A 22,307-nucleotide genomic window follows, 5' to 3' on the forward strand; every position below is an offset into this window, starting at 1 on the left:
GAATTTTGTACAAAAAAAATTGGTAGTAAACAGAGGTTCACACCAGGAAGAAGAGGCTAAGAAATTCTATGGGTTATGAGAGTCAGGTCTCCTCAGACACTTTTGCTTGAGGAATGTTAAGCAACACTAAATAAATTACTAAAGAAGGGCAGACCTAGGAAGGCTCCTCCATTTTCCTCAATCCCTGCCCAGGGGAAAGATGGACTAGGTAGGAAGCAGGACTTTTCCACCCTTGATTAGCGGAAACCTCTGGAAGAGAGTTATTCCCAGTTCTCCATCCAGACTGCTTGCATGCTCCTTATCTCAGAGCACTTGTGCCTGCATGCATCAAGTGGAATGAATGCCTGGTCTTGATGGAAAGAGAGAGCGAGACAGCCCTGCCCAGAGAGGGTGTTTTGGCTTTAATTTAACTGCAGCCGTTTGCTGGTTATTCATTTGATTCTTTTTTAATAATTACATGTGTGTCGATATCTCTCTCTTTTTTTCTAGTTTTGCTCTTTTTTATTTTTTCGTTTACTTTATTTTGCTTTTTTCTTTTTTCTGTTTTTTTTCCCCCTTTAGGTTTCAGAGAAATTATGTTGAATCCAATAAGCCTCCCTGGACATTCCAAACCTCTTAACCAAGGCATTTATGTTGAGGATGTCAGTGTTTATTTCAGCAAAGGACGTCATGGCTTTTAAAAACTCCTTAAAAGTCCCTGTTCTGATGTCAAGTTTATAGGCTGTGCCCTCAAAATGGTGGGAAGCAGTAAGCGTGGTCTGTATGGATTGAGGTCTCCTCCTAATAGGACTCTACAGCCCTGCCTGTACACACGTTAAAGCCAACTGAAACTGTGGTTTTCTGTCACCAGATAACAGGGTTGTTCTTTTCCTCCAATGGTCGCTGTGTTCGTTAAATATTCCTGCAAGGCACAACAGCAGCAATGAGAGCAAATAAAGGAAATTAAACTCAATTGAAAGGAGTCATCCTAATAACACAGTAAATAATTGTACTTTTGCTTTAAAATAAAACACAAAACAAAACCAACCAAGCCAACCCAACTGACATCTTTAGTCATGTCCTCCCTGCTTGGAGTTTTCCTTGTAAGCTTGTGTCTTCGCACCACCCAGTGAATGCCGCCGTCACCTCTTACTGTGGCACCGCGATGGGAGCTCTCCCAGAGCGATGAGGCGGGAGCTTGGAAGAACCTAAAGCAGAACGAAGACTTTTGGTAAGAGCAAAGGCAGCCCCGCTCCCAGTCCTTGCACAGAAATTAATGTCGGAAGGAATAATAATGGAAAGAAAATCTTACTTCTCTGACAGGAAGAGAATGTGGTTATCTTTGAAGTGCACATATTCTAGGAGGCTTTTTTTGTCTGTCTGTCTGTCTGTGTGTGTTAGAGCAGCGCGCTGGATCTGACTATTTCGTTGTCGTGCTCTGGTCTCTCCCTGCTGCTTGAATGATGAGCTTTATCTGAGGAGGTGCCTGGACTTCCCGCATGGATGGGGAATCCATAGCGCAGGAGGGTCTGCGTCCTTGCCAGGACTAGGGCAGTAAGCAAAGTGGAAAAGCATATCAGACGCACGCAGTCGCTGGACCTTTTCCAGCCCCATTTAGCTCTATCCTGTATTTCCACCCATGTAGAGATTGATTGTAACCCAGTCGCATTCCCAGAACGATCAGCTTGAGACAGACTGACTCAAGGGGAGGAAAAATAAGTATTCTGTTGCTTCTTCTGTGGCATAAACAGGAATATCAATCCTGTTCTCTGGCCAACATTCGTATTCTCTCCCCCTCTCCCTTCCCACTTTTGTCTTACTTCATCCAAAGCCTCTCAGATGGAAAAACAAACCCTTTGATCCTGTTCTCAAGAGAAGCCAGCTGCCCTCGTGGCAACTCACAGGGCTTTCCTTCAACTCTCTGGATGTCACGTGTATGGGGAAATACAGATTTGCTCACACATACCAGTGAAAATCTGTAAGCAAAGCAGATTTTCTCTAAAGGAAAAAAAGGAAAAAACCTCCTGAAAGCTTCAGGCTTGGCCAGATCTTTTTCTGAGAGAAGTATTGAACCAGGAGCTTGCTCACCAGCCACTCTGCTTTGCTTGCCTTCTCGGTGGCCCAAGATGACCTTATGACCAGAGATGTCTCCATATCACCAGCCCAGAAGGGTTGCTGCCACTGGAAAGAATCACAGTCCTTGTCCACCGGAACTGGGCAGAAGCCTCAGAATGGGATGTTCTGCTTCATCCTGCCTTTACAGGTGACCTGCATGAACCGCCCTGGAGACGGCCAGGAGGTTTCATTATTGGCTTTCCCATAGGGATGTCCTTGGGAATGTTCCATTCTCTCGCTTCTTTTCCTGGTTCGCTCACATAAAAAGGTAAAGTGCAATAGAAGAGTACCGGAGAAACGGTGGCAGATTGCTTTAAGTTAACGGACATGCCTTATGGGGGCATCTGCGTTACGACAAGGAGGCCCGGTTCAGGTTGGACCACTTCACAAACCATGACCAAACTCCAGCAACGTTTCCTGCCTGCACCAAAGCTGGAAACGCAAGAGGTGCACTGCGAGAGAGGATCCGTGGCCATTTATCTACATCGTGATTCTGCACACGGAGCGAGGAGGAGCTTCCCAAAGGGCGCGGATCACTGGATGCTCATCCAAACTGAGCTCCCCATCTGCTGGGAGTCACCTGTCTGACCAGGGGATGTCTCAACCATCTGAGCTGCCTCCTCTCCCTAGCACTGTTCAGGGGACTCTGCTCTCAACTGTGTGTATCAGTCGTGGAGACGCATCCGTGGGCCTGGACCAGAAGCCTATATCTGAACACCCTAGCAGAGGAAGGGTTGAATTTTGCAGCTCAGGTCCATCTCTGCTTAGAAGAAATCCTCCGGACCGTACAGCATAATTTAAAGCAGTTCTCCCCACTGTGATCAATGTCTCAATTTGTTTAACACCAGTTACAGTCTCTGGTTCCTCACTGCTGAAAACGGAAGCCAGTCATGGCTGTTTGTGATTGGTGGCTTTAAGTAGCAAGTCTAAGGATGTTTTTTTTTTGTTTTCTTTTTTTTTTCTTGTTTTCTTGTTGTTTTTTTTTTTTACATTTTATTTTATTTTTAATTATTGTAAATCATTACCTCATTTTCCGTCAATGAGACTCCTCCATCTTTGAGCATTCTTATCTTGCCATAACTATCATCCTGTGCTAATGGGAAATGGGACGGTCCCTTTTCACAGAGACTATAGGGGTGTTCAATGTCTAGTTTCTTAATAAACACTTTATTTTCTAACGAAACAGCTGCATCAGGCCTCTTCTTTGAAGACAAAATAAATAAATATTCAGAACGACACGTCCCATAGTCCACTTCTTCATGAGATGTCCCATGCATGGGGAGCCTGGTTTGTTTGCATCTTCAGGGCGGGGGTGTGCGGGAGGGATTTGTGGCTGTGATGTGACATTGCTCAGGTGTAGCTCTTGCTCCTGTCTCTCTGCTGCTGATCTCAGTTGACAACACATTGGTTTTTGTAGCTCCAAATGGTCATATCCTCAGGGTGAAGGTGGTACTGTTTGCAGATGGTGTTAGGGTTTGCCAAAACCAACTTCTGCACTCAGTGGAAAGAGTTTTATTAGGAGCCTTATCTCTCAGGGATCTTGGCACTAAAAGTTTAATCCAGCTGCAGCGTTCACTTCAGGATGTGCTGTTGCTGCTTGGCTATGCAGGTGTCCCTCTTGTTTGTGCTAGCAAGGATGCTTGTGATGTAGAGGCAGTAGGGAAAGACGAGTGGCTCCTTCTTGGAAGTTCACGTAAGGATGGTTGGATGCTCCAGGAGTAGAGAAGAGCTGCTCTGCAGCTTGCAGGGCTTGGCTCAAGGATATGCCTTAGTGGCTGTGTCTTAGTATTGTTAATAGGAGGAGTCATTTATGTGATTTAAAGCTTCTGCGCCAGCTCACAGGTGACTGTGGGCATGAGGCTGGGGCCATGGTTGAGTTGACGTTGGTGGATGGTGCTGGAACACTCATGGAAAAGCTGATGAGAATTTTGATAAGAAAGTTGAAAACATGTTCCAGAATCTTTCTGTTGCTGTAACTTCCTGGCATGAATTTCAAGCAAATGTCTCCAAATGACACCATGAGTGAATTTCTGCTTGCCTTTGCTTTCTAATAAGAATGTCTCTAGAAGTGATTGGGTGGTGTTGTTCACAGGACTGGTGATGGCTGAGCTCTTTATCTTTTCAGGGGTGTCTACAATGCCTGGGACGAATGGTTGTCTCCTGACCAATAACCATACACATGGGCTGGCCAGCTGGGCTGCACTGGATATCATCCCTGTTTCCCTCTCCTTTTTGAGCTCTGGGAAGAACATGGGTGATGAAAGCTCTGCATTATCCTCCCAACCACTTCAGGATCTATTATCAGGTTTCACAGCCCAGTGACATTGCTCACAAAGGCTTGATTAGCTAATTAGCTGGGCTGCTGATGTGGTCAGCCTTAGTCCAACTTGCTTTGTATTTCAGGGCAACCAGTTCCTTGTGCATGAGTTCCTGTGGTGTTTTTGTTGCTACCAGTTCCCAAGGAGCAAACATAACTATGCTCCAGGGCTTTACGTGTATTATGGAGGGGTTGGGCACTTGTTTCTCCTTGTGTTTGCTTCTTGGTCATCTCTGTTACTCGATGTACTCATGTTCTTCAAGGCAGTGGGACCATGAGTTGATACTGCTGTTCTGCTCTCCCTTCCTACATTGTCTTCAGGTGGCTCCTGAGCTATTTACAGTGCTTACTGCTGAATGAGTTTGGGCTCTGGTTTGGTAGGGTGCAGGCAGTGGTGTATATCAGCTCCTCCTGTAAATCACAACCCTTCCCAGCCCTTGCACAGCGTGGAAGCTGTAGATGATCAGGTAGAGAAGGATGTGTTGTTTCCTTGTGTTCCCCTAATAACATGGAGTCATGAATTACTTATAACTGAACTGAGTGTGATGGACACAGGACAATTTTGGCACAATAATATTCTGCACAGTGGAAGCAGTGCACTTTGGGCTTGGCTTTGCTGCAGACGACTGTTTGATATGTGTAATAATGAAGGTTTTTATCAAGGTATTTTGGTCCTGCTGTGTGTTGTGAATCTCTGTAGCTGCTCATCCCAGCTGCACAGGATGAGTCTTGATGTTCTTTGCTGCTCTTTATTTAGATGTGTGTTTAAGGAGTCAGCCCTTCCTTTCCAAGAGTCTGGAGCCCCTTTTGAAGGTGGTCTGCTTCTCCACCACCAGATCTTTGGCCTTCCCAGCATTTGTCTGTGCCATGTTGGGTTGTGGAAGGGGAGGACAGTGGGACAGAAATCCCAGGAGCTGTGGAAAGCCAGAAGAAAGTGCTTCTGCCATTTCAGCAATGCGTCACCACTCTGCTCTGATCTGCAACCGGAGCAAGCTGCAGATCCTCAGGGTTAAGCCTGGGCATTAGCAGAGGATAAGGAGGCCTAGACACAACAGTAAAGCTGAAAAACACAGGTCTGGGTGAGCAGTGGGAAGACAGCATGCAAGAAATCAATGCTGTGTGACTTTATTTTTGTTTAACATTTTGAAGTGCTTCTGGTGGGGTTTAGGCAATAAGCCGAAGAGTCCTTATTAACTGTGTATTTACCAGTGCCTCCAGGCCCTGATCTTTTGGCAGAAAAAGTTAAGAAGCTGTGGGAAAATAAACACCTCCACTTGGAAGGGGGAAGAATGTGATGGAAGACCACAATGTGCACAACTGGAAAAGGTGTTCTATCTGGTGCAGCAGCGTATCTTCCTCTCCTGTCACGGTGCATTTTGCTTTGCCTTTTTTTTTCCTGGTTTCCCTGATGTCCTCCCACTCTCTCCTTGTGATGGCCAGGCTCCTTGGTGGTGCAAGCCACTGGCCTGGTGTGGCCAGGCTCTGTGTCACAGCATTGGCTGCCAGCCTCACGTCTCCAACAGCCTGAGCTTCTTGCACTGCAGGGATGTATGGCAGGCCATAGGACATCCTACCATGTCCATACAATGGGGGATCATGTAAATTCAACCCATGACCAGCTTGATCTTGACCCCCAGAAAACAACAGAGGAAATCCAATGGTTTGCCCAATGTGGATCCTTTTGTGTTTGTAAGAGTGCAATTTCTGCAAAACAGCACCAAGGTGGTGAGTGATGTGTGTTACTCTCTTTGGTGCTCTCTTACCCCTTAGCCCTGTATGCTGACTAATGGGAAAGACACATCTTGGGCACAGGATTACACATACGCTGCCTCTGCTTCTTCTGGGAGCTCAGTTTGGTTGCTTCAGCTCCTGATGTCACTCTTCAGTTCTGATTTTCACCTCCTTGGATGGACCACAGCAGTTCTGGGGGTTGTTTGTCCATCTTCCTTGTTGGGATTTGGTAATGGGCTTCCAGAGAATTGGTAAGTGTTTGCTCATATTGACATCAGTAAACAAATGAAAAGCAATGTTAACTGGGGTTTTTCAAAACACGGCCTTGAGGTGAAGTAATGTCTTTGAATTTGTCAAGTTAAGAATTGGGATAAATCCCAAACCAACTCTCAGTACTGGTAAATAGATGTGAGATGATTTCCTAGCTAAGAGAAGATGATGGTCTCCAGCAGTGAAGCAAAGTGCACGTGAACTGTAGTATTAATTTTGAACTTGTGAGTGTAACTGCTGACTAATCAGCAGGAATAAATTTGGGTTGTTCTCTGCAAAGCGAAGGGATTTGTTCCAAGCACTGGTTAAATGATTTGCTCTGCTGCTACTGTGTCATTTGTGACCTGTTCCTGATTTCTGCAGATAAGATGTCTTCTTGTAAGGATTTGCCTATGATTTCAGACTATTTGGCCTTTTTCTTCCAAGGTTTTGCTTCAAATATTCATGTTGTGAGACAGGCTGACTGGTGCCACTTTTGCTCTCAGGTTGGGTAAGTGAACATTTGACAGACAGCCAGGAAGAGGTGCTCTTCTGTAATCCCGTATTTGGGGTTGTCCTTACTCTTGTGATTCCGTTTCCTGTCTTGGGACAGGTACCAACCCACCAGGTCTGTCTGCTGGAAAAGAAACTACTGCTCCCTATGGCAACTGGAATAGTGAAGAGCTTGTTTTCAGAGCAAGGAGACTTCATGGCTCCAGCCTGGTTTTTGGGAGCAGCCTTTGATCTGTGCACGGGTATCCACCTGCAGATGGCAGAGAGCTGCTGCTGGAGGTCGGCCTCTTCCTGAGAAGGCAGAAACAGCCAGTCTGGAGTCACATTAGGCTCAGTGAACTGCCAGGAAGTCTGAAGGAGCTAATCATGGCCAGGTCATTATCTTAAGTGAGTCAGAGGTGTGTCCAGGCTGTTTATTAAGATAATTGGGGTGGGGGCAGGGATATACGCAGTCTGTGGACTAGATTGAAGCAATGGAGAGTATTGCAACATCTGATACAACAGAGAAGGAGCTCACAGTCTTCTCAGCTGATGCTCTGCATGTGTCCAGGATCTGACCCTGCAGGGATTCAGCCCCTGCTGCCAATAGCCGGTATTTAAAGTGGCATCAGGTTTTTCATTTTGCTGCATCAGTCCCCAGCAATATTTGGGGATCATAGGAGCTGCTGTGCACAGCACAGCTTGGTAGTACCTGGTTCAGTCCCCATAGTGTGGTGAGAGTGGCTGCAGGTTTGATTTGTGCTTCCTGAGACACATTTGCTCATTGACTGATGCTAGAGGGGGTTGCAAATTTAGGAGTGTTTAAGCTCCACTCCTGTGCTCAGCGCTGCTAGAACAACTCCAGAGACACACAGCCCCTAAAACCATCACATCTCACAGTGCACAGATGTTACAGGCGACTGAGAAAGGACTCACTTAGAGACAGGTAAGTGTCAATTTTTCTCCTCCCAGGGAGCTATTGTGTGTGATACGCTGAATTCAGACCTCTTGAAGGAATTATTTTGATGGGTCTGATCTAAATGCATAAAGGATAACTTCCTGCATGAGACAGTATCAGTGAGAAACTGTCAGTCCCTGCTCAGGGACTGGATGGGGTTCTTCTGGCTGGAAATGCTGCAGATCCAGCACTGGGGGAGAGCTGAAAACCAGAAGAGCAAAGTGGTGTTGGAGTCTGGGGTTAACCTTCAGAAGACAGCAAACTCCCTGCCTGTGTATCTGGGATGAAAATACTCCCCTGTGACTAGAAGGTTCTGTTTAATCCTGTTAACAACAGAGGGGAATCCTGAGAGTTGGGTTCTGTTCTATGTATGTCCTTAAGCACTCCTACATGACTGTAGAGTGTGAAGTATCTAATCTTGTGCCAAATGTCCTTCCCTGGACACAGTGGGGTTGGCCTGAGCCTTGAAGAACATGGGCAGATTGATGCTGATGTTAGTTTTGCAAAGGAAGGAGAATATCTCCCACCAAAAATAGCAGAGTGACCTTTAGGAAGTAAAGAAGACTTCTGAGCATTAAATCTATTGTTGGGAGTCTCTAAATGGGTAAAGAATGACAACGTCCTTTATAAGGAAGGAATTATCTGAGCGTCCCAACAGCAAGAATAAACAGTACTGGTGAGCTGTAAATGCAACACAAACTTTGCTCCTCGATCCTGAAAGAACCATAGAAAAATTATTTGGATGATCCCTCTAAGGGATTGTTCAGCCTTTTGGGTCAGGTCTGTGCCATTAGCTTATGACACCTTGAAGCTCAGGCTTGCCAGCTGTCAGATCTGTCAGCATGGGGAGGAAACATTGGTTGCAAAGGAGGGTACCTTGGCATTACATCCTTGGAGTTTCCTGAAGTAGCGTTCATGTCTGGAGATCTGAGTCAATGTTCATTGGTCATGGAGCAGGGATTTGTGTATCTCTGTGTTTGCATGCACAGAACGAATTACATATTGTTGGCGGAAATGTTGTGTGGGGTTTCCAAGAGAAGAGATGCCACTGGTAAATGAGATCATCTGCCCAAGGCAGAGAACTGGAAGTCAGGATGGTGAAGTCCTCAGTGGATTAATTTGTGACATCAAGGTAAGTTTCTGCTGCTGCTTCCACTTCTGTAATCTTGCATAAATCATTGAAATCTCTTGTAGTGCACTGGTGGTATTTGCACACTTGCTGCTGGGGATGGATGAGATCCTGGCTCTGAGTCATTATTCAAGTGAGCAGTTCTTGAGACCCTCAGCAGCAAGCACATCTCTGTGTCATAGAGACAGAGCTGAGCTCTCCCGCAGTTCTGCTTCAAGCTTGGAACAGCTTCTGGGTCCAGAAAGAAATATACGAGAGCACAGCAGGGCTGCCAGGAGCTGCACGGGCACATGGGCTTGGATGGAGAATGATGAAGCTTGGTAGTTCCTGGCAGTCAAATGGCCATAGCACAGAAAGCATCTACTGCTTCTTGGATAGAGGCTGACGCCAGTGACTAAATCCAGAAGTGTTACAGTGTTGGCACTGGTTTGTGGTGTCCTGACCTCTTGGCAAAAAGAAATATTGAAGATAACCAGGGTCAACTCAGCACCAGAACTCAGAGTCAAAAAAGTGAAAGCTCTGATGGCAGAGGGACTGGTTGGTTGGATTGTGTATTTGTTTTCTGTTTGAAACTGCAATCTAAGAGAAGGGCTGGAAGTTGAGCTTTAATTTTATAAAATCATAGTTTTTCCCTATCTCCATTATTTTTCTGTAAAAATTTAGGCCCCGTCTGCCCTGGTTAAATGGCTGAATGTTGCTTGACAACAGCAGGAAACTTGTATTTCTTTGTTACTGTCTATTTAATTACTGCGACCAATTCATTGGTAAGAGTAACACTATTATTGCTAAGGGCTGGAGACACCTTCCCTTTCCATCACTACATGGCTCCAGGGCTCGTAGGATGCAGCTCTGGCAGCAAGGTGAGATAAAGAGAACATTTATTTGCTGCCCTTCATTTGTGCCAGCCCAAGAGCTTATGAGGCCACGGTCTAACCCAGGTCGTTAGTATGATCCAAGTTAAAAATAACCCTGCTTCCACCCCTGCCTCCTCCAAGGTTGTTTTTTACCTGGAGGATTTCAGGGCATGGCTTTGCCAAACTGCAGTGAGAGCACGAGGCAGGGGAGTGAGGACGCGGGCATCCGTGGGGATGGGGTGGTTTCAGCATGAGAGCTGGCAGCTTGCAGCGAGTGCTGAGACAGCCAAGGAGGCTGCTGCAAAAACTGGGAGAGAAGTGGCCAGGAAACTTGTGCTCTTCCTTAAGATTTTATTTTTTAATAGAGAAACCTTTGGGGCTCCTTTCAATTCATAATAAAGAGCAGGTTGAAAAGGAGAGGGCAAAGGAAGACAGTGAGGCTTGCAAACTTCCTTTAAAGTTGGAAGGTCACCTTTAAAAATGGATGAATGCAGCGTTTGGAGGAAGCTTGGAGGCAGCAGGCCTGGGGTTCAGCACTAGAACAGGAGGCTGAACAAAGATGAAAAGAAGAATCCAATAGGGATCTAGGAATAGCCACAGAGATGCTAGGGCCTGTGCTAGGCTGCATGGAGGGTGTGTTTAAGGGCTGTTTTCTACCCTCCCTCTCAGAGCTGCTGCTGCGCTTGGGGACGTAGAGGGGAGGAGCAAATTCAGTACTGCCCAGAGCCAGTGGGGCTGTGGAGTGCGTGAGTTGGGCTGTGTGCATGCTGAAATGTGGAATAAAACAAAGGCATGGCCTGCCCGTTCTGCATTCAGGGATGCTGTGTAACCCTGAGGTGTCTCACCTGCCCTGCTTCCGTTTATGCTCAGGGAGTGAGAAAAGGATGCCCACAGCAGGGGTCCTGGTAATGCTGGCTGGACAGAGAGCTTTTGGGCTGCATTTTGGGTGATTTCCCACCTCCTGCTACTTTGGGACTCTCATTGAGCGGGTGACAGTTGAGGTAAGACCACTGTGTTGTACAGAGTCATGTGATTTTATTTCCCTACCCACATCCCACCTCATGCTAGAGGCCAACATACTGCCAGACACTTGACAGTCCTCAGTGAACTGCCTGAGAAAGAATGCTGAGGTACCTTCGTAATCAATACTCAATAAGACTTGCTATGTCTGAGGCTATAGTATGGCGGCCATTCTCAGAAAGGGAAACTGAGGCACAGGATGTTGCCATCCCCAAGCTGATGCCTGGGGGAGCACATGGGAGTGCATGGCCAGGCAGGAACGTGGCCCCAGGGAGGCACAGGGACTGTGACCGGGGAAGCCTGTGGCCCTGGCACTGGTATCTGGTGCATCTGCTCTGGGCAGAAGCTCTCTGTGACAGAGATGGAGAAATATTTCTTATGAGTTCATCGCAGCACTGAACTCATTTCATATTTAAGCATTTCTTGCCTGGCTTTCCCACTGAGCCAAGGTGCGGGGCCATCAGACACACGCTGTCTCTTGCTTATTAAGTGCTTTAACAAGCCCAGCTAATTACAATGTACTCAAGGATTTTCTAGCTTGTGAAAGCAGTCCCTGTTTGTTTGTGTCAGCACTGTAATACATTAATACACCAATTAAACCACCGTGTGCATGTGTGCTCACATAGCTTAACATATAGGAAAGCATGTAGCTGTCTTTCATGTCTACCAGAGCTCTTCTTGCTGCTCCAGCTCTGCGGGGACGTCTGTGGTTTTACACTCAACCTTGTTTCCTACGGGACACACGTTCCCTACATAAGAACACAGTTCAAACTCCCAGCAGTATGCTGTTTTACAAGGCTCTGGCAGACGCAGGCACTCTCTGTCGTTATGGTTTTGCTGTTCCAGGAGAGTTCCTCGGTGTTGATGACACAGGTGATTTGTGCATGGAAGTGCTTCTTCTCTCCCTCCTGTCCTACGGGTTCAGCAGTGGGAGCAGCTCTGTGTGGTGTCTGCGCTTGTTTCCAAAGGGCCCAGCACATTTTTTAAGCCACGTGGGTAACGAGCGATAATCAGTGCATGGGGCACTGAGCGTGAATCAGTGCAGGGATGGGTCTGGAGCAGGCAGCGAGGGGCAGAGGGAAAAATCTCCTGCAGCGTGCTTCTACTGCAGTGAAAAGAAGGCAATCGTAGGGGGAGGAGAAGGAGAAAAAGCAGATTAAAGGAAATTGAGCAGCTGTAATAAATACACTTGAAATTGAAGAGCATCTAGGATGCAGTGATTATATTCCCTGCAGAGCTGAAGTGCCGAGGAGGGTCTGCAGAAAGGGCAGCCGTACAAAACCACTGGCCTTTCAGCGAGCGGGCGCACAGGGAATGCAAAATGAGTTGAGAAAGCTGGCCGAGCTTTAATGCAGGTCTTTAAGGTCCAGTTGGGAAGGCTGCCCTAAACATTCAGTCTAGTAAAAAGTAAAGAAAGTAAAAGAAGGGACGAAAAGAATGAGATTCATGGGCTGGTTATAGAAGAGAGAGAGAGATCATGATGGGGCACTGCTGAAGTATCACAGAGACAACAGAAGGGAGGAAGAAGAAAGTGGAGAGGAAACAAAGGGATGGGAAGCAAAAGCCATATGGGATGCTGAGGGCATATTTCAGACAGCGAGGTATTTTTGCACATAAATATCTGTGAGAGACAATGAAACTGGTATCACAGCAAGGATGGACTTGGAGAACATTGAGCTGGTACAGAGGGTATGGAGGAAAGGAGTGAGTGCTAATCTCAGGAGTGATGTATGGAGAACTTAGGCCGGCCACAGAGAGCAAAAGCCAGCTTATGTCAGTGATAAGAGGAGAAAAGGATTGTTAAATGTTTCTCATCTGCGGAAATCGCAACCAACTTTATAGAGGATGAAGAGGAAGCTCTCCCCATATCAGTGGCCAACTGCTGAAGGGCACCAGACAAGGTGAGCATCCCCTACATATGGAGAGCGCATCCTGTGATATCCACATGTGTGAGCGTGCACACAACTCACTGAGCTCTTCTTTGACATTTTAATTTCCTGTCCGAAATGGAGCTGATTGATGAGGGTTGGAAGGTGGTGGGCATAGCGGGGACAAGATACAATCCAATGAGTTTAATGTCTGCTCTGGGAAGTTCTTGGAAATCTTAAACCTTAAGGGATGCTGTGGGAGAACACCTGGGAAAACAACACTCTGTGATGGCCAAACTTGTGTGGCTCGAAATACTGGGAGACCACACTGACCCAATTTGCTGGGGTTCCCCAAGGATCTAGCTGCCACTATACATATACACGTATGGGAAATTCAGCAGATATGATTCACTGAGATTTTCAGCAAGTATTTGACAAGGACTGGCACCACCAATTAATGACTGAGGGCAGAAACGCTGGTGTGGCATTTAAAATAAGTCTGCAAAGAAATCTTGTCTGAAGAGCATAAGACAGAAAGGAGCTATTGCTATGGCCGGAAGCGTTTCCAATTGGAAAAAGGTTGAAAGTGATGTATCCTGGAGGTCAGTCTTAATCATTTGTGTTTTTCATAATGCCTGCTAATGGCCTGCAAGGGAGCACTGAAAGCAGCAGCCAGAGTCACCTCTACTGCAGCACCGTGGACTGGAGTCCATCAAAGTCCACCAGCACCAAGCATGGCCAAGGTGCCACATATGCCCAGCGATTTCCTCTTTGGGATGTGTTTGAGAGAGGAATCCCAAGTGAGAGAAGTGGTCCTCTCAGACCCTCCTGCAATGCCACGAGCAGCACAGGGAATCCTCCAATAGCAGAGGAGACGGTGTACAGGGAGACTGCAAGTCAGGCAATGGAGACACTGTTTTGCATATGAAGCAAGGATAAATGAAGCAAGCTGGACTGCACAAGAATCTTTTCCTTCACTTAACTCCTTCCAGAAATGAAGATGTGATTTTGAACAGCTCAGTAATTATTTTTACCTTCGTTATTTTTAGATTTTGTCTGTTTTCTCTACAGTTCCAATTTCTAGGCTGGAGACCTGGTGACAGAGACTGGACATGAGCCGTGTTTGCAGGCTGTGTAGATGCAAGTGAAGTTTGGAACACTGAGTGCTTATCTGCTCTCAGATACCAGTGTGTGTGGGTTTGCCCATTACTTGAACAATCTCTGTCCTGAGAAAAGGTTCAGGGCTTGATTTAAACTTGATTGATAAAGAAAAGGCATCAGGATAACCTGTAAAACATGAGCTGGATCACTGTCCAAGCTCAGATTGCAATAATGAAACAGCATTTGCAGGCAGCCTGCTAGAGTAAATGAGTGGAAACGGGCCTCTGATTTTTCCACATTACCATCCCAATATCTGCTGGTGGCTCTCCAATTAAGACATTTCAGGAAAGCAAGATCTATACTCTTGTTCAAGCCATTTTCCAATTAAACAACACCTGTCCAAGGCAAGTAAGGAGAAAAAAAACAAATGGATTACAGAGATCATTCTACCATTACTCCCTGCTCTGTGCCCTGCAACACCACCTGCATATATCCATCTACAGATTGCTATTACCAGCTGTGGGGGGTGCAGTGAAGATCCCTTTCATGCCTTTGCTTCCTCAGCTAACTGCAAAATGTTATTTCCCTTTCCCTCCTTTCACAGCAATCTTGCCTATGTTGCTCCTTTCTATTAGCAGTATGTTCTTGCTGTAAAACTTCAATACACAGGTTTAAAACTTAAGCTGGTAAGCTATATATGATATATACATGAATGTATATATAAATAATCTTGGTCTTGTAGCTGAATATCCTTGTAGGTTCCTTCCCCATATGTCTTGAATACCAACTTAGCATTCAACCGATCCTCACACATAGCTCAGTTAAAGCTGAACATGCACCTTTTCACCATCTGCAATTAATCATGTCTTCTGAGGCTACCAGCACTGCAGAATATTTTCTTGAGTCTCACCAGGGTCCGTAAGAAGAATTAACCGGTTATTTTTCCCCTGGTACAGACACTGATGTTTTGGCACAGGAGAAAACTCTAGGATTTTTCTTTCCTTCTGCACACAGTGCAATTTTTAATGTTCTTCTGTGAAAATTTACCCCAACTGTCTGGCTCATAATGGCATGAGACATCACTGAAGGATGGCAGACAGAAAATGGACAAATTTATGGTGTTTTATTACCCTGTTTTCTCTCTGTGTTGGAAACGTCAGAGTCAATAAACCAGGACAGAGACTCGTTTGTAATTATAATAAAGGCAAGACATGGGGAGATACAATAAAACTGTAGCATCAGGGAAGGAAGAGCAGTGTCCTAATGAGAGCATGTGGCTTCTTAAGTAGTCCTGAAGAGGACAGGGGAATTTCTCTTTGCATGAAGCATTACAGAAGCACCAGTCCAATATTCATCAAGTCCTAACTGTGACTAACTCAAATGCCAGCAAAAGGAGTAGAAGAAGCCCATCACCTCACAGACCTGGATGTCTGAATGAGGACCAGCTGCTGTCCCCATCAGATTAGCTAAATCTTTTGTACAGTCTGTCCTTCTCTTTTTACCACTGCATAATCTGCTGCTTCATAACAATCACTGAAATTGCCCAAACCGCAGTAATTTTGGAGCCCAACAGGCAGAGATGTCTCGCGTTACTCCTCCTTCAGGGGTTTCCTTCTGCAGGAGGAGTTGGCAAGATGAAGAAAGGGATGGCGTTGTGCAAACAGAACAGGCAGTGAGAGAACCAAGGAAACCTCAGGCAGAAACAAAGACAAAGCAAGGTCTGTTTGAGGTGTTAGGAAAACATGAGTCTGAGGGAACACCTCATCAAGCCATAGACAGAAGTGCATCTCCTGTGTCAGTCCTAGGAGAAAGGGAGTTGGAGGAGGTGAGAAGGAAGGGAAAGGAAGGAGAGAGATGGAAATAGGGCAAATTGGAGAGAGGCTTTTAATGAAGTCATAACTTGAGCCTGAGCTCTGTCTTTCAGCACTTCATGTTTTCATTCTGTATGGCCTCACTTCTGGAATTTTCTTGTTCCATGAGTTTGGCTGCATTAGTCACTCGCTAATGACCACCAAAGGACACCACTGGTGGGAGAAGGACTGGGCATGGGGCAGTAAAAGATGGAGGGACCCTGAGTTCCCAGGAGTAAAAGCAAAAGAGAAAACAAAACAAGAGCAGAAAATGCTATGTTTTATCCAAATTTGTCCTTTTCCTTTGTGATTAAGGTGAGATCAGAAGGATTTCCAACCTACCTGGAGCTGCTCTAGTTTGTAAACACAGAAAACCAGGCCCTCTCCTCAAATCACCCCAAGTTCAAATTGCTTTGAGTTGATCTAGATATTCTGTCACAACAGATTTTTCCAAAAATCTTTTCTCACTTCCACATCAGGAGGGATCCATTTGCTTCTTCTGAAAATGCTTCTTCAGTCTGCACCCACGTTTGGGGCCAGCTCTTGCTCTTTTCAAAGTGGGCTCTGCCATGCATCACCATGGGACCACTTCCAAACGATCCCTCTTCCTCTAATGTCACCTTTCTAACAGATGCATGGTCCCCAGAATGTATTCAGTATGTCTGAAACTGCTGTGTGAGGGATTTTTTAGCATTTGTGGTGGGGGCAGGTTAAGGTTAGAAGCTGATGATGGAAGATGGTGGCAGCAGAATCAGATGAAGCAGAACCAGTGGCTAGAACCTCAAACCCATGGATTAGTCCAGAAACTGGATAACACTGAAACAGCAGTATCCAAACCGCTTTCATCCTCAAAATTGCAAGGAAAATCTTAACACTGAGCCCTGAAGCCAGAGCTGAAATATCTACCTGTGTCCACATGCGAACTGCAGCATGGCTGAGTGTGACTGCTGGGACTCAGATGGCACCAGCAGGATTCGGCTGGTGAAAAGAGCGGCAGGTTTGTTCACCTTGAGACATCCAGTGCTCAGAGATTCACCACTGCAGGGGTATGTATCAGCAGGTCTCACTGCCTGTTTACTAGAGGTGGGCCTATCCAGCACACCAGCTGGAAATTGCTGTCTCATCAAAGCTGTCAGTAAGAGGAGGGAGGTTTCGGTGCTGCTCACAAATCAAGGCGTGGGTGGAAGATGCTATGGGGAGAAAGGCTCACACAAACCTAGAAGCTCTTCTCTGGCTTTGCAACAACTCAGAATGATTTGTATGCAGCCATGGAGGGATGCCCATGCCAAGTACTGGAGCCAGTCCCCATTCCTCTGCAGAGGGGATTTGACTGGGGAAACGCGAGCCTTGGTACCAGGCAGCAGTGAGCACCTGGTCCTTGCTGGAGCAGCACAGGCAGAGTTGTGGTGGTGAATCTGCACGCTGGGGAAGCCAATAGCCAAGAGGCTCAGAGAGCTTGGGGGCAGAAGGTAAGCCTCTGCGTTCCTGGTGGGAGACAGTCTTAAGGCTGCTGAGAGCAGGTTGCTTCCAGCTTTATTGTGATTATCCATCTCAGCAATAGGATGCTGCTAAGTGTCTGATTACTGCGTTGTTAAAGCCTTAAGCCTGAAATCTGACTACTGCATGGGCTCTCGAGGGACAGCCACTCCTCCTTCGTCCCTCCACCAGTAATCCCTCCCTTCTCTTGGAAAAATAATAAAAAAGAAAGACAAGTGATATCTGTCCGCAGCAGCGCTTTCCAATCAAGTGAAAAGTAGCTGGAAAATCAAATCATCCGGTAAGTTCCTGCAAAACACAACTCTATCTCTTTAAAATCTCTCTTTCTGAAGGGCTGAGCTGAACAGCAATAGTTGCTGATGTAAAACAAACCATTATTCCTCCTATCTCCTCTCCAAGCCCCCTCCCAGCAGACGCATGAGTCTGAGGGAGGCAGATGCTCTCTGAAGACTATTTTCCTCCGTTAAATAAATTCACTTTCAAATAATGTGTAATTAAATGTGTGGTATTGAATTAATGTTTTATTCTGAGTGCTCTGGCAGCAGGGGACTGAGGGGCCTGGCTGGTGGAAAGAAAACACATTTGCCAGAACGACTCACTTCCCTTCTCTCAACCCCTTTTCCTCCCACCCTGCCAGGAATCCCCATCCCCGCTTTTGAGAGCTGCTGGAACGTGCCACTGAGTCAATGAGACGATGCTTTGTGCAAAGTTGCACTTATGGCTGTCATGGGGCTCTAGGGCATCTACCCAATGCAAAGACCTCTGCATCCCACTCTCGTCCTTCTACCTTTCTTTCACTCCTCAGAAGAGCCCAGTTATATATCTAACCCTCTTATTCAAAAAGCAGAGCCTAAGTGTCCCCTTGGAATCTGGAATTGGTGCTGGATGTCTCAGGAGATGGGCTGCTGAGGCTGGAGAGGCAGACTGGCTTTGCAGCCTCATGTCAGCCAGAAATTACTTGAGAGGAGGCAGGAGATTATGGAAACATTGCTGTTTTTAAGCCTTTCATCTAGAACATTAATATGATATTAATCCCAGTGTTATGTGCTTCCATGGGAGCTGAGGAGGAACCAGTGCCTACAGAAACGTGGGTAGGTGCAAGGGGTATCTGTCCTCACCCGAGGACATCTGGACACATGCCATTTTCCCAGGCTAGCTCTGCTTCTACAGGACTCTCCCAGCTGAGATTTCTCTGCATCCAGTAGCCATGGGACAAAGTATCTTGTTCTTATTGTAAAAATAATCACCAACTGTTTTGTACTCTGACCTATGGGACTGAAATGGATGACAGAAGCTGGAAATGGTGTTTTGTTTTTTCATAGGAGTGTTGGATAGTTCAAGCTGTGACAAGTTTTTCCCTTAAAAAGTGTTTGTGGAGCAGTACCAAATGCATTTAAGTATCACTAATGTTTTCCAGATTTTTTTTTAAATGAAGAAAACGCAAGTTTGCTTGGGTTTGGGTTTAAATTTGGCAGGTGTGTCACACCAGCCCATGTTGCCTGCTGCCTAACCAGGGTGATGGTTTTCAGTGCAGTATGGAATCTGGGCATGCACCTGGTAATCTCTTGGTTGAAGCTGTGGTTGCATCTTGCCTTCCTCTCAGCTCCTACGCACACATACATGCCTCTCAATGCTCACATTTAACTCAGAGTACATTGCACATGCCATGGCTGTTGCTGCTGCTGTGTGGCTGATACCAGAGCTGGGGATGCAGCAGCTCCGGTTACTGCAGCTCAGCAGGTGCTAATCCAGTCACTCTGTGCTGCTAATCAAAGCACTCTGTGCAGCTGGGGGGGCTGGTTGGCTGAGTAGCAGCTCTCCCATGAGTCAAGGCTGGCTGGAGTTAGCTGATGAGGGAGAGGCAGCTCTTTGGGTCAGTGCTTTCTCTCCATGTGGTATTGCAACAGCAGAGGAGCTGATGATGTCCTGATTGCAAGAGGTACGCTTGGTGGATGGAAGGTATTCTGAAAGGATCAGAGATCTGGGCTGCAGATCCTATTCGAGCTGTCATCCAGAATTAGGAAGAATGAAATACAGCCTCAGAAGTGTGGGAATGGTCTGAGCTAGGTGGTCTTGCAGGGTCTACAAAGCAGCGGGAGGGAAGGACCCTGCTGCTTCCAAGGCTGGGCACCCAGATGGCTCAGCCAAGGATTATGCCTGTTTCATGGAGGTCCTGGAGATTCAGATATGCGTTCCATCAAACCCCATGGCTTTGGAGTCATTTTGAAAGAACTCTCAGTACTGCTTGGTGCTTATAGTCATGGCTATTTTGAACCTGAGTCCTTAAAAGGGTGCCTTGACAGAGGAACTTGGCAAAGAACCAGTGTCTGGGCACAGAGCCGAGCTGCCAAAGCGTGTACCTGGGCCTTTTCACAAAGGTTGCTTGTGTCAGAGCTGGGAGAAAAGCCACCACAAGTGGAAGGCTACCTGCTCAGAGTTGTTGTGGGAGATAAGAAACGGCCTGTTTATTTCTCCATTTTTTTATATAATGTTGTAGGACTGATTCTTTGTTTACATCTACTTCAGAGCAGTCCGCAATTGAAATCAATATCCTCCATTGACTTTGATGGATTTGCAGCAGGCCAAGAGGGAGACTCAGATTCTGTGCAGCTAGCCTATGCGTTATCTTCTCTCGCTGTGAGACAGGTCTGTAAGAGAATGACTTATCAGCCCTCCACTGCAAAGCTTTTCGATCTGGTCCTACCTGATCTGCACTCTTTTCTCTGATCAGGTACATCAGGTAACTCATCAAGATGCTTGGTTGACATCCAGACCGCAATTGACTGCCTGACAAAAAAGGCACTCTGTTTGGTAGTTACATGTCTTAACGACACAATTTCCAGCGCAAACTGTGAGCTTGGTTTATTTGCTTTTAATTGTCATGGAGCAGGCAAGCTATGCGGGATTTATTCCTAAGAATTATTTTAGCAGTGAGTCAGGGAAGAAGTGAATGAATCATATTGACTGAGAACTCTGCTACCTTTTTTTGTGGACAACTTATGTATAAAGAAAAAAAAGAGACAATTCTTTAGCATAAATTAGTTGTTACAGCAAATGACTCAGCCACTACTGAAAAAAATGTCATTGTTATCACTTACACCGTGTTGTTGATGTAAATGAGGCTCCTGAAATCAAGGCCATTACCACAAAGAGCCCTAGATCACACTCCAATCAGGATACCCTGTAAACACACCTGAAAGAAATCTGTTTCAAAACAGAAAGGCAAGAAATAGGAGGCCAGGCCAAGTGAGAAGAAATGGCCTGGAGTGACAAAGCTAAGGGAGGGAGGAGCTGATGATGGACAGAGGCAGGAAAATAGCTCTCTCTGGGGAAAATAGCCATATGTAAAGGAGGAGAAACTGGTAGAAAATTGATATCGGTCATTTCTAGGAGAAAGCTGCTGATGAAAGAGGGTAGCAAAAGTAAAAGGAAAGATTTCCATAGGTTTCCTCTCTTTTCCCAGGAAGCTAAATGTTACTTGTGAATTGAGGGTCCAAGGAGAAGAAATCCACTGAAAATACAGCACCTAGTTACATTGCTGCTTAGGAGCTGGAAAGAAGGAGGTGTGAGGAATTAATTTCAGATCTAGTTCCAGTTGGAACGCATCATCCAAGTTAAGTTGTTTTGCATTTTGCTGCAACATAGGTACTGTCACTGTTCATGGTTTACTCTTATTTGGAGTTTGATTTGTCCATTTACCTCCCACTGTAGTCATCTGTGTTGAAACACTGCACCATGCGCAGCCAGGTTTCAAGATTATTATCAAACTGTGGTTTTAAGGATGCTGGTTGTGATAGGAATCTCAAGCACAGAATTTGCAGCATCACTGAACCCTTCTCTTCCTTTCCTGACCCCCAGGACTGAATTGGAAATGAGACAATAATTGGTATATTAGATTCATGAAATAGGCCCATGCAAGTTGCTGATTTGTTCTCATGTGATTGAAATGCAGCTGCTATTGGAAAAACATTGTTTTCACTACACCCTGTCTGTTACTAGCTCTACAAGCTCTACCTGGGATTTGTAAGTTGAAAGGGAGTCTTTCTGTCTTGACTTTGCCATAGGTAAGAGAGAATCTGCAATATGAGTGTAAAAGATGGGTGAAGAGTCACTGAATCAGTCATGTAAGCAAAAAAGTTCTGGCTTTTTCAGGCCCCTTCCCCGGGGCTAGTGCAGAAACAACCTATCAGGACATGGTAGATTGATGCATGAGAAATGTAGAATTCATCTTGTTTCCTCTTTCTCTTCCTTTACATCTCTGGTTGCGCTGGGTCTGCAAGGTTAGCAAACTAGAATATGTTTGTGTCAAGAACAGGAGCAGATGCAAGTAAGGGACACATGGGAACAAATACAGGGAGGGAGGAAGTTGCTGTTTTTAGACAGCCACTTTTCTGACTGAATGCACTTGAAGCACAGATCAAGAATGCCATTCTGCAGAAGGTTCAGAAGAGGTTAGGTAAGATCCCATCGCAGATCTAAGGCCACAACCCTTCTGCCTTGAATCTTCTAGAGAAAAGGAAAGCTTTCTGCTTTGGAAGCAATTTGTAAAAGGAAGTGCAGCCTCTCCGATTTACCCTCTCGCTCACAGCTTTACTTACCCACGTGGCAACATGACTGAACTGATGCTGCGGGGCATTCCCAACCAGCTGCAGGTCAGCTGTTGTCTGGTGTGGTTCATGTGTTTTGCAGAATAACAGAGGAGGTGAGGGTTGAAACGTGGTCTCCATGTTTGCCTTGATGGACAAAAAAGAAGGTGAAGGATCTGCCTGGCTCTCCTTCTCTACCAGGTGGTGATATAGTAATCCTCAAACAAGGACTCCAATATGTTTCATTTTAAGCCGGAATTACTCAGTGCTGTGCGTTCCCATCCTTCCTGTGGATACAGCACAGCCTTGAATGAGTTCCCACCATGTTGTCAAGTCTGGTTATTTTCCTGCCGGGTTTTGCAGTGGTTCCTGCATAGATTCTTCTTTTGAACTGTCTGGTTGGCTTGTTTTTATAAGTTAATGGTACAAGGGGGGAGGAAAATAAGAGAGTGGTACTTACGGGAAGGCAGTTTGCCTACACCTTGTCAGCAGGGCTGACCACAAGGCAGCCGAGACAGATTAGCACACCAATGCCTGCCTAAAACAAATAAGCACCAGCTG

The 22,307-nt window shown here is 46.0% G+C and overlaps 1 protein-coding gene across 6 annotated transcripts in view; it reads left to right on the top strand.

Annotated features, from left to right (window-relative positions):
• The window catches only part of NTRK3 (neurotrophic receptor tyrosine kinase 3), a 179,268-nt gene that overhangs the window by 118,740 nt on the left and 38,221 nt on the right, over positions 1-22,307 (top strand). Inside the window, exon 13 of one of the 6 annotated variants that reach the window (XM_021407495.1) lies at positions 562-3,329. The exons of the other annotated variants lie outside the window; for them this stretch is intronic. Coding sequence (XP_021263170.1) covers positions 562-680 — 119 coding nt within the window. The 3' untranslated portion in view covers positions 681-3,329. Of the gene's footprint in view, positions 1-561; positions 3,330-22,307 lie in introns of those variants that run through there. 6 annotated transcript variants of the gene reach the window in all.

This window comes from Numida meleagris, chromosome 9, assembly GCF_002078875.1.
Source record: "Numida meleagris isolate 19003 breed g44 Domestic line chromosome 9, NumMel1.0, whole genome shotgun sequence".
NCBI lineage: Eukaryota > Metazoa > Chordata > Aves > Galliformes > Numididae > Numida > Numida meleagris.